The 13,269-nt window shown below is 36.4% G+C and overlaps 1 protein-coding gene across 4 annotated transcripts in view; it reads right to left on the bottom strand.

Annotated features, from left to right (window-relative positions):
• The window catches only part of MAN1A1 (mannosidase alpha class 1A member 1), a 146,138-nt gene that overhangs the window by 87,201 nt on the left and 45,668 nt on the right, over nt 1–13,269 (bottom strand). For all 4 annotated transcript variants that reach the window (XM_062572615.1, XM_062572617.1, XM_062572616.1 and 1 more), the window contains one exon: nt 4,947–5,027. In XM_062572615.1, the coding sequence (XP_062428599.1) occupies nt 4,947–5,027 (81 nt within the window). The remainder of the gene's footprint in view (nt 1–4,946; nt 5,028–13,269) is intronic.

The following is a 13,269-nucleotide window of genomic DNA, read 5'->3' as shown; positions in this document are numbered from 1 at the left end:
AATAAACCAAAGCAAATTATCAGGATCATTTCAGAGCTTTAAAGGAACTAAAACATTGAACTGTTGAAGTACTGATGTATCATTTACAGTGGCAGCAGATGGATGGTAGGTGGCAAACATGACCCAAATTTTAAAACAGGGCTGCAGAAAACTACAGGCAATTGCAGTCTTCTGGTTTCTACTAAATATGGACAAATAGGGAATTCTACTGCCAATATGAAGATGGTGAAGGAGGGATTAAGTAGCATGCATACAGAAGAAGCTGATACAGTATGCCTGAAGCTTCAAGCAGCATTAGAAATCAAGCTTTTAAGATACAAAAGGAAAGTCCTCTTGTTCAATTAGTGTCAAGTTAAGTGAAAGGAAGCAGAAGATAAAACATGTGGTCAATTCTCACACTGGTGAGATAAGAACCCCTAAGGATCTTAGTGGAACTTAGATCACTAACTGGAAACAGGCTGGTACCCTTCTATATGTAGCAAAGTTCATCCCACTACTCTTCAAGATTTAGCAAAACGGTGAGTCATATATTTTTGTGTTTATTGAATTAGATATTCCCCATAAGAGAAACCTCTAGAAGGGAGGAAGAGCCGATAAAAATAATTACAGGCGAATTCTGTAGTGTCTGAGTACTCTTTGAAGTCAGCAATGTTTTGTGGTCAGCTTGGCAAAAGCAGCTCAAGATCAATAACATCTGCATCATTATTTCTTGTCTACCTCTCACTAACAAGACAGCACCATCATCACTGATAGATGGCTGTTTTAAGAGGGCAATGATTAGGCCTGAAGTCAGACAGGAGGCCAAAATCATCAAGCTAGGTCAAATAATTGCACTGCAACACCTATTCTATACACAGATATTCCTAAATAAGTGATTATGTAATCACTTTTTTTCATTTTTGTTACTTTGATTAGAAGTTGATAGAGGGCAATATATGATACTGATGAAATCCAATAGCTATCAACAGGAAGAATGTATTTTTTTTTTCATCCTGATCAGGATGATTTCCCATTCCTTCAACTGAATATAGTGTCAGAGTAAAAAATTCTGTCACATTTCTGTTTCATGCCATGGAAATAAATAATACAAACATTAAGTTGATCATTATCAAATTTATTTTGTCTTCCTCCAGTGAAAACAACTATCTTTCTTCCTAGCAAAGAGAAAGTTGTATTTGGGTTATATTTGGGTATATTTGGTCACCTCATCTAGAAAACAAAAAAACTTCAAAAGAATTTGGGAACTTGTCAATGTGATTTCAAAGTCACATACACCTTATGCACTTCAGACTGTGGTAGATTTACTTTTGGAGCTAATCGAACAAACAGCAATTGTCTTTGAAAGCTCCTTCCATTTCTGCCTATGCAACGTATCTACTGACTGTGAAACCAGTCTTCAGTAAGACAATCCCCTTATTATGGAGCAAAAAATAATTTTAACAGTACCTAAAGGAGCCAACTATCAATAAAACAGAAGAACAAGTTGGATTTTTTTTTTAAGTGTCCATAAACAAGCATCAGTGTTGCTATGAAGATTGCAGTGCTACCGAGAAATATCTCCATGACTTCCAAGAGAGGTCTTAGCTGCTGTTAGAGGATATAGTGTTGTCTCCTCCAAAAGTTAATAAATAATTATCTCCTTATATGACTGCAGATGGAAGTGTACTACCAACAAGAGAGAAGAAAAAATTTTTCTAGGTTTGCAGAACAGGGGAACTCATTGTAGGCAATACTCTTGATTCCTTCTGGCATACCAGAAATTTAGTGTCAGACGGGAAAATACCACAGAGCAGTTCTAAACACTCTTCCTCCTTACCAGATATCTTGCTTTGCAGTGCAAATATGAAAAAGGTCATATCAAGTTGCAAAATACCTTTTCTTGAAATAAATTTTTCTGACATTTGTAGCTATTTTACAACTAAAGTTTGATATTTGACTGGAATTCTTTCTAGCTCGTATTTAAATAGCAATCATTAAAAAAACCCCTGGGGTTTTAAAGTATATGACACTGTTCTAGGATTTTTATACAGTTCAAATTAATTCTAGTAAGGCACAAATTCTAGGAAGTTCAATATAAAGCAGCTCACAGCTCTATTTGTAAGTGAGCCCCACGCACTTATCAGCAGGCAAACTATTCCATTTGTTCACTTCTTAGATTAGTCACATTGGTGCCTTTATCTGAATGAACGATTATGCGAGCAAGATGTTTCAGAATTTTCTCAGTATGACAGAATATTCTCTAATCATGATTAGTTAGACTTATAAATGATTATGGGACATACAATATGGTGCATCTTTGGATCATTAACCACGGAAATGTAATTCAGAAGTACAAACAATTATTTCTGTCACTCCTTTCACTGAAACATCACTTTCTTTAATTAGAATATTGACAAGTGAGCACAGCGAATATAAATTTTTTAAATATTTAATCTGGTAAAGGGTATTATGAACTTTTTACTGAGGAAGTTTAATCTTCCATAGTTCAGCTATACACAGACTGCTCCAATTTCTTAGGGAGGCCCACTAATATAGTGGAGTTAAGGATGATGAAAGATACACTTTCTGTGAAGGCTGCTAGACCCTGGAGACCTAAGCCCTTGCCTCCTGTCAGCAGCACCAGCATAGGACAGGCTTATGCAGAAAGGGGACGTCATACCGCTGCACGGGTGCTCTAGAGCTGCTATATTCAGCAGCTCGTTACTGCTTTGGTATCTTAGATGTAGGAGACAAATCAAGCAGAGAGTTTCCCTAATTTTGAGAACGGCAGAGGTCCAGGAGGAAGCATGCAGAGTTACGTTCTCTAAGCCACTATTACAACTACTAGTTTAAGAATGTGAAAACCAGACCATCATTCTGCCTTGGACAGTAGATGTCTATGAAAGAGCAAAGGAAGCAGCAGCAAGCATGGTCCATGTCTTTCCCAGTCTGCAGGGACTCAGGGCCCTCCTTACTTAAACATTTCATCTTCATTTTCAGGAGTCCTTTTTCTTTCCATTAATGAGTGCATTCATTTTGAGAATTGACATTAACATCCAGCGTCAATAATATCCCATGGCAAAGAGTTCCATTTAATTACGTATTGTGTGAAACACCTTCTTTTATTTTAAATGTGCCACTTCCTCGTTTAATTTATACAATAGAGTTTTATTTTAACATCAGTACGGCTATAAATCTAGTCCAAGATATAGCGGTAAAACTGCCTCACTAAAGGTGAAGGAATGGTTGAGAAGCAATGACAAGGTATTATTTAGGAGAAGCTACATCCGTTGATTGAAAGTGAGACTGCACATCAACAGACACAAGACAGAAACCATCAACAAACAAATGAACTTAACAGCACTGATGACAAATTGTTCAGGCATTTCTTGGCAGTCAGTCGCCACTTCATTTAAAGGTCTTTTATGTCCTCTACTAGCTCATTGTTTGCCAGGAAGTATTCTCTATATCTGTCACAACCAGTTAATTAAAATTTAGTAATAGGTTATACTGAAAAAGCTCACTACAGTTCATGAGAAGTAGGCCGGCAGTCAAAGTACTAGTGGAATACAACTATTTAATCACAGAAGCCTTTAATTCTAAAGCTGCTCTTACATATGCTTATTTCTTGGTTGCTGAATTACTGTAGGAAAACAACTGATTTCCTTCAACAGTCAGAGATGAAGCATTAAGTAAAAAAATATATAGTAAATTATGTATTATATATATTATTTATATTATACTATATAGTAAAATGAAACCAACCACTAACCCTTTCTCAATTTTGTTTCATTAATGTTAAGTGCGAATTTGCAATGGGTCAGAAGTGTAATTTTTGTCAGAACATTGTAAGCAAGTTAAAATATGAAAAACTATGTATCTTAAAACATTTACATCTGTTCAATACACTTGCATCAAGAACAGAATCATGAGAAATAAGTAAGTTTACTCAAGACATAAAAACATTAGAGAAATACTGTCTTCTCAAAGCTGCTTTTTTAAGTATGTAATTTTGACCTGGTAATGAATTCTAACAAAAAACCCAACACACAAGCTGTAGAATTTAAGATAATTTAAAGTGACAGGTTCAAAACAGAACTTCACCTAATAATTAGGAAATTTTTATATAAAAGAAAATTATACAACTTTAGGGTTTTGTGGAGTTTGCAAAAATAATTGCTCTGGATTTAAAGAAATCTGATGCTAAATTCAGCTTGTGATTTAAGAGTTTTAATCTGTGTTATTCCCATAATAAAACGCTATTATAATCCATCAACAGGAATGAGTGTTTAAATTAGTAAAATTAAAAGACCAAGTGCCAAGCCAAAAATTTAAAATATCATAGCACATGTGACAGTGTAGCCCTCTCTAAATTTATTACAGAAATAACTGCATTAGTCAAAGCTCTTAGACAAAATTACTTCTTCATCCTCTCCAGAAACCATGACAGGCATTGTGATAGGACCTTTGAAACTCATTATTGAGAAGGCAATAGAGATTAATTGGAGATTAATGCTCTAATGCCATTCACATGCCTAGGCTTACTAGTTATTCTCTTTCTTAACATGTCTTTTTCTTTCAGTTGAAGTTTCATCAGAAAGGCCAATAGCTTTGTCAGGGGAATAGTTCATTAGTGAAAGGACATTCTCCAAGATGTTTTGAGAAGCAGGCTTCCACTGCACCAAATCTACCACTGCCACAACATTGTTACACATTCCAACAAACAGCCCAGTAAGAGCATACTGGGTGTGATTTGAAGTGAGGAAAAAAAAACCACTTAACACTTACATGAAGTGATAGTGCAGACAGAAGCAAGAAAATCTAGTGGAGAGGTCTTTACAGGACAAGTCAAATTTTCAAAGATTTAAACAAGTTTATTTCTGATAAATAAAACAGATTATTAATCTAAAAGTCAGCTATCTATCAAGATGATGATATTTCAAATAAAATACATGAAAATATCTTACCTCTTCTCCTGAAAGATAGTAAGCTGAAAGAAGTCCACCAACAAAACGGATGTTCACTTCAAAAACTGAAATTTCTGCATTCTGGTGAGAAATAAACAAATATGGTTATAATGCCTATCTGATACTTTATTGTAAGATACTTTATTTTATCCCTACTGCATCTATAGACGCTGATTATATGTTTGCTGAAGTGGTGATCTTTCAGGAGATTTCTTGAAGGTACTCATTGTTTTAATGTTATCAGTTTTCCAATACTTCACTTGCCCACATCTCTGAAGCTTTGTTTGAAATCTGCAGTTCTTTACCGAAATCTTTATACGAGCCACTGAGGCACACGCAATGAACAAAACAGAGAGATATCTCATGAAGTGTAGACTTGAAAGCTGAATGTTTAATAGGATCGGGATTCCGAAACTCATTATACCAGGGTAGTATCAGTCTCGCAAAGTGCACAGATTATAGCAACTTGTAAAACATTTAAAGAGGTTTTATAATTCCATGTTGAAGTAGCATTCATCTCTACATGGAAAGTTTTTAATAGGAAGTAGTCTGTTAAGAAAAGTGGATGCGTCCTAAAAGAAGTACATTACTGCTACATCAACTTTACCATTCTTCCTGAAATTTAATTTTTAACAACTTTTTGTACTACACATTTAAGATGCCACATCCTGTCCATTACCTTTCTTTCATGTTTTTAAATCATCATCCATACACAGTTTTGCACAAATAGGTCTCTATATTTCTATTACAGAAGTTAAAAGTCAAATATGGAATGTTATTTTTGTTTTGCTGTCAGACCCAACTGCACACTGATACCTTATGATCAGCTTAATAGTGTCAGATACACAGGAAAAAATCTTTATCTTCCTCTCCCAAAGTCTTTTCTTTTACTTCATCAACTGAAAAGACCAGAGTTCTTTTTTCTTTTATCCCCTTTTCTTTCTTTTTTTTTTTTCTTTTTTAAATTTCAAGGTTAGCCTTCTCTTTCAAACCTTCATTTTATCATTACATAGGAGGTCTGAGAAACACTTCCATTACTTTCATTAGATCTAATGGAACTTCTCTAAGGAGAAGTCTCTAGGGGACATGGCTGGACACTGATTTTAAAGTAACTGCAATGGTCCCACTGTAAGATCCCAGGCAAGCTGGCTCTGCCCAATTGGATGTTCACCCTGCTTTGAGCAGGGGATTGGACTAGATGATCTCCAAAAGTCCCTTCCAATGATAACCATCCGATGATTATAAATAATCTCTAATTTCACATTCTTTTTATTAGTAGCCCAACTGAGATTTCATCAACACATGCTGTGTCCAACAATATCCGAGACACCTTCTGTTAGTACTTGTCTGTGCTAATGTCTTATTACTATACAAAAACATCTTGCTGTAGCTGCTGATTTTGCAGGGCTTCCTTTCATTAAGCATTCTGAATAAACGTGGATATTTGAGAAAGTGGCATGCACACTGGGAACAACATATTCTTGTTCTGCTTTCAAGGCGTTTAGGTTAATTGAAGTATGTAGATAATTTGATCGTTCATCTTATAATTGACCAATAATTTATCACCCGCTATTTGATCTTCTGATAAGCGTATCATAAACGGGATAGTCTAAGCGCTACTTGAAATCCAGAGAAATTGTGACTGCCCCTCACTGTATTTACAGAAATAGAAAATCAAAAGCAATATACATAGCACTACGTGATACACGAGCAACACTGACTACTTAATGGGATTTCATCTGGTTTCCTTTATTAGCTTCTGAAGACAAAATTACTAATAGACAAAGATGCAACATCCTTTACATCAGTGACTAGAAACTCAAAATCAAAGTGAACCTATTTACATACGGTGGAGAGTGCTTGTCTCAAATGGAGGCTTACTTTCTGAAACTCAGGTTGCACAGATAGGCTAGCTTCCACATTCAAAGGGTGTACCATGTATTTTGTCTCAGCAAGCAGAAAGGATGAAATGATGAAATAAGTTGTTTTAAGCAGTAGAAGAACTGTACCTCAGGCACAGAAATACTGTAAGTTGCAGAACCTGACAGTTTTAGCTATCAGTTTTTTTCAGTCCTTGGGGGTTTTTTTAGACTGGAAAAGAGAAGGGGGCTGACTGTATCTGAGGAAGCTCCAGCTCCACAACTGAACAAATATTACCAATCAAAGAAAGGTGTCAAGTGTAAAATTAGTCTATGTTACTCTGCATTTCTCTTTTATTTGTAAACCTGCCCTCAGCTACACATCTTTCTTTCCTCACTCTTATGCAAGCGGGAGCAGTAAGTCCACGACTGGTAAACTGGTGACATCTCAGCCATCTGTGGTTAAATTTAACGCCTAAAGCACAGTTCAGACAAAGCTACTGCCAACTGGGCTCTCTTGAAGCCCTTGTCCTATTGGATGTCTCCAGCTTCATAAACATCAGTATTCTCACCCTTCTGGGTCATTTTCTCAGCATACTTCTTTCCTCAAATTCTCCTCTCCACAAATTCATAAATGAAGGTCAAAACAATTTCCATCTATGTTTTTGTCTATGATATGGCAAGTCATCCTTGGTCATAAATGAAACACTTGAAACAGAACACAATTTTATTTATCTAGCATCAGCTTCCACCTGGCACTCATCATACTTCTTCAGTTGGAGAAATCACTGCATGCTCTCTTTGTGGATGATGTACTTGGAGTAATTGAATCACTGCAATTTATATTTGATAAAGAACATACTCTGCTAGTCTTTATTATAAAGTTCCAAATAAGACTCCAACCCCACTAAATAATTTCAGTCTTCTTTACCAGACAGATTCATTCCAGAACTTTTTTCCTTCAGTTCTCCTGTACTTGTCTCATCAAGATGCAACAAAATTTCAGTCACCTCATTTCCATTTCCATCTATTGTTTGTATATATAAGAAACGTAGCAATACCCTCCCCTCCATATCATACTGCACCATCATAAACAGCCTCTATCCTGTAGGCATGGCTCATCCACCCTCCTAAGTAGCTAGTCATCATAAAAAAAACCTGCATAAGATAAATCCAGGGACCGTATATTAAATAATACTGAACAATGCTGGAAAATGCCCATAATTCTATACAAAAAAATGGTCATACAAGAGCCTAAAATGTCATCCCCCTGTTTAAGCACAAAGGCTGGGAACAAACCAAGAAAATCTTGGCATTACCAAGCACTGTAGAATAGAGACATGAAGACTACTACACATCAGCTTACTTTAAGCTACTTTAATTAAAATCACATTTTAATTACTTGTAATAATGGGAAAAAAATTTCATTCGCATTCCACAACTGAAATTAAGCAGCAATTTTTTTAAATATTCAGTTCCCATTGATAAGGGAACCACTTTCAGTAAGCTTTGTTGCAAGTATCAAAGCTTGGTTATTGCACCTCCTGTTATTTAAACTTATTGAAATCCCCACATGCCAGACTGTAAAATCTTAAAAGGAAAACAAGCACAAAAGTAAAGTGTTACAGATGGCATTAACTAGCAAAAAAAAGAAATGCATTTAATAATAAACTTAGTTAAAATCTCCTTTTAACCCACCAGAACCAGTTGTTATTAATACTTCTAATCCATACAAGATCAAGTCACTCTAAAGTTTATCGTTTAGAGTGCACTAACAAGTTCACTTTGGCAAACTAGTAAACAAATAGTCCCACAAATTAAAAAAACAACTTCAAGGGCTGGCTTCCTCAAGCTCCCTCACAGAGCTATTACACTTTTAGCTGAAGTCCATCTACTCGCACCTCCCACACACTTTATTTAGGAAAGCTATCTTATCACGAGATGCTATATTAGAAAACTTTTTAATTTTTTTTGCTTAAATAGAAAACAACAAGAAAAGATAAACTGCCAAAATCTATCTGTTCCTAAGCCAGAACACTAGGTTATGAACTGTTAAAGATGATTATTACAACTGAATCACAGTACCTACAGCCTGAGAGCAGCAAGATTTCAAGTTGCCCTAAGATGTTTCTAAGCTTAAAATAAAAAGTTTGGTGGATTCTAGAAGTCTGTCCCTGCTATTGACTGCCACACCACACAGATTTGAACTACAGCATAATTAATAATAAATGCTGGAAGCATTATCGATTAGATCCAAAGAACATTTAGAATTTTGGGTTCTTGGAAAAAGGATAGATTAATCCATTTAAGACAGTAGAGATAAATGCAACGTCATTATCAAATTTCTATACCTTTTCCACTGTGTCTTAGTCCCCCAAAAAGCAGCCATAATAAATGTAGAACATCTATGTTGCATGAAGCTGCATACAAAGCCACTTTAAAAGATACTTACATTTGCAAAGCTAAGTACAGAGATAAAAATCAGAAGCGGTAAGTAAGCCTTCAGGCTTCGAGGTGGCTTATAAAGTCAGGCGCAGTGACTGACCTCTGTAAACAGCTTTTGCTCAGCAGTACTGGTAGGACACAAGTCTTATCCTTGCTGCCTTACTCATCCCTTCTCTGATTCACTTAGCACCATCTTTGAAAACAAACACGCAAAAGCGCTTTGTACCTTCTCTACAGTGTAACATCCACTCTTTTCTAAGTGGATTCATCCCGTGCAGTTAACAAGGAAAGGGTTCTGTGATTAGATAATGCACAACTCAGTGCTTGCACAAAATGTCAATTAAAGTCAATTATATTATATCCACACAGGTAGAGCTACTGCACCGATCACTGCCACTTTCCTCTGACTAAGCAATCACAACTTCCTGCCATTCTCCATTTTGGCCAAAAATGGAGAGGGATAAGGAAAAACAAAGCAAAATCCACTAACAGGAAAATTATTTCTTTCAGGTGTCCCAGTTTCTAAATTCATCTCTGAGAAATTTTTCTAGAAGATGAGACGATTTTCCTCTTTGCTGAACAAACTCATTACTTTCTGCTCTGTACCTTGTCTCCACTCTGGTCCTGTCTGACTATACCCGCATTAGAAGGCTAAGCAGGCCAGGGGACAAATTGAAGCACTGTTCCACATGTGTTTAACTGCTAGGATTTTCTGCTCTGATTTTGGCCAGGGGACACCCTATGAGACAGCATAGGCCAGGGACTGTTGCTGATACGCAGTATGGGCAAATTTGCATTTTTGGAGAGGAAGGGAAGGGAATTCAACCGAGCCAGAGAAGAGACGTTTCAGAGTATAATTTACTAGTTTTGACTCATCCTCTCTCTCTTTTAACTTCTCAAACTAATCCCACCTTCTGTATCACAGATTCACAGAATGGTTGAGATTGGAAGGGACCTTTGGAGGTCTAGTCCTGATCAAGCAGGGTCACCTAGAGCCCATTGCACAGGATCCTGCCCAGATGGCTTTCAAGTATCTCCGAGTAGTAGCTGTCTTCTGTCTTTGCCTTCTGTCCCAACAGAGAGGAAGAACAATCCTAAACCTCCAGGTAGCTCTGAGCCTTCCCCACACTAGCACTGCCCTTTCTTCTGCCTCACCAGAGCCTCCAGCTCCAGCCACACGCTGGGGAGAGGCTCCGGGCAGATCAGTTTCTCTCTCATATTAAAGAAATTGGGCAGAGGGGTCTGTGCATAGAAGGCAAAGACTGTCAATTCCAGTATCCAAGAACTCCTAGCTGTTCAGTGCTGTGCCAAATGCCTTAGCTACTTTATCACTATTTCCCTGACTTCTGACCCCATATCCATTTCTTTAAAAACTCTCTTCCTTAAAAACTCTCTTCTAATTTATCTTCCTAAGTACCAACTCACTTTCCCCACATGCAGCTGGGTCTGATAGTGTTTTCCCGTCCAACGTGGTGCAGCAGATGGGCGATGGTACAGCAAGTCTTTCAAGAAAGCGCTGAATGCTCAGTGTGTGCACACTTACTACAGCAAACGATGAAAAAACATAAAGAAGCACACAGCAGTGTGCAGTTGCAGCTAGGAAACACTCAAGTTCCCTAGTGATCCCATGAAAGACAGGCTCCCTTTGCTCAGTTGTGGTGCTGGTATCCAACCTGGCCCTGGGAAACCTTGGGCAGGGTTGTGCATTAACACTACAAAAACAGCGCACAGGCTGCAGCACATACGGCGAGAAAAGACCAAATCCTCAGCTATATTAACTGCTTAAGATCAAAGATAGATCCAAACACATATGAAGCGATACCATGCAAAACAAAGCGCACATTCATGATGAAAAAACTATTGATTTAGTCACCGCTAAGTGTCCAGTCTCTTTCCAATGGAGCTAAATTTCTTAAGAGAAAAAGAACCAGAGGACGCAAATTAATTCTTGAAGAACTACTCAGCCAATTTGGCTAAAACGTAAGCAAGGTATCAACCGAGAGAAGTATCAGTAGTTACGAGAGAACAAACACTGAGCATTACAACGTGACTGTCAGTTTTAAAAACAGCAGGCCACCAGCTCTAGCTATAATAAAAGTAGCCTAAGTGTGTTACACTTCAAAGGGGGAAGTTCAAAACATTTGCACTTCCAAGTTTGCTACGGAAGGTGACATTTACTTGTCCAGAAGTCTTCCCCTAAAACAAAACAGCCTGCCTTCTTCAGAAGTGTAAACAATTAAGAGTAATACTTGCCAACTCATTTATTAGATTTAGTCCCTCAATTCAACACATGAAGAATTACCAACGTGGCACCACTACTCATCACATCATCTTTATTCTCAAATTGCTTTTGTCGGGATAAGTTAATGGCTACTTTACAAACTGAAATTTGGAAACCTTCATCATTAGGTAATGAGAATGATCTAATGCTAGCCAAATAGCTCACTACATACACTGAGTATCTGAAGTATTATAAACTTCTGTAAAAGATTATTTGTATTCTATTTAATACAGCTGGCTAAATTAAATAAACAGAAAAGATTCTGCCACAGATTAGTCACAGCTATGTTTTGTAATGAACTTCTTAAAGAAACTCAACATTTAAATGTTATAGTTCTAAGATTAGATGTATACAGAAATTAATCCTAATTATTCAAGTAAGGACTAAATATGCTTTCTAAAAAGCTGCCTGATTAACCTGCCATAGTCCAGCAAATGATTAGAAACATAAAAAAGAAACACATTTCATACAATTTGCAAGAAACAACACTTAAGGTTTTGTCAAGCTGTCAATTATTAAAGACTAAATTGCTCTCATAGAAAAAGGGTTTCTAAAATAGGAGCAAGTAATAGTGTATAAAATGTTAATGCAGAAAATGCTACATAATGCCTGATAAATAACTAGGTTTGGGCTTTAAATGCCTAAGCACAAAAGAAGAGGGGGTCCTGCTATTCTTTGCATTGAGTGACTTACAAAGCAGCATTTTAAACCAGAACTTATATCTAATATAGAAAACTAAACAAGAGTTGAGTACATGTTGAATAGCTTCAAGTTAAATTCAAGCAATTTAACAAAACAAGCTGATGTTGACTGTTAAAGTTGGTGTTATGGTTGTCCATTTTAATTTCCTCATTTTACTTTGGGAAAGTTCATTTAGTTAGTATTGATGTCAGTATAAAATTCCATTCTATATGGCTACTACAGATAAAGTATTAAGAAAATAAATTTTGTGAGGTGTTGAGCTCAAGGCAGTTATTTAAGACACTTGTTTCAGATGCATGCCAGTATTACCTGTGAAGCAGTGGTTGGTTTTTGCTTACTGCATTGACTGATTAATATAATATAGAATTTCAGGCATTTATGACGACTTTATACTTTTGATTCTTTTTTTTCTCAGATACACTTAAACGTTGCAGTTTTTAAAACAGTATATAAATTAACCTGATGAGCAGAAATTGCAGGCAATACCATCTACAAGTAGCAGTTTGCAGTATACGGTAGAGCAAGATTATGTGTGAAACCAAAGACTTCAGTTTATTAATGTAAATCACTACGTGGCTTCATAATGTTCCTCCAACTATAGTCCAGGTTTTCCTTTAAAGTGGTGTTTGCTATTTTCTATGATGTTTTGTTCTTTTTAACATTTTTAACATCTTAATGCCATGCTAATAAGACAGGAATTTAATATTACAAAAATTCCTTTGGGGGAAAAAAAAATCTTACACTCAAGACAGAGTTAGAATGTCTTTCAGACATCTGAAACTGCCCAGAAGTACAGTTCAAAGTCTTGTATTTAAGTTATTAATGTAAATTTAAATGCACACTAAACTGTTGCTTATATAAACTATCTAATATCCACTCTTAGCTCCTTCTCCTTAAAAGGATAATTAATTCCCAAGTAGGTAAGAGAAGCTAATTAATCCTGACTTTTTGCATAATATATTAGAAAATGTCCTTTCCTCCTCCCCCCAACCACCAAGTGTTTCCACCATCACACACCATAAGTACAAGAGCTTTA

Source organism: Rhea pennata, chromosome 3 (assembly GCF_028389875.1).
Source record: "Rhea pennata isolate bPtePen1 chromosome 3, bPtePen1.pri, whole genome shotgun sequence".
Lineage (NCBI taxonomy): Eukaryota > Metazoa > Chordata > Aves > Rheiformes > Rheidae > Rhea > Rhea pennata.
This window is presented reverse-complemented; position numbering and strand designations above follow the sequence as displayed.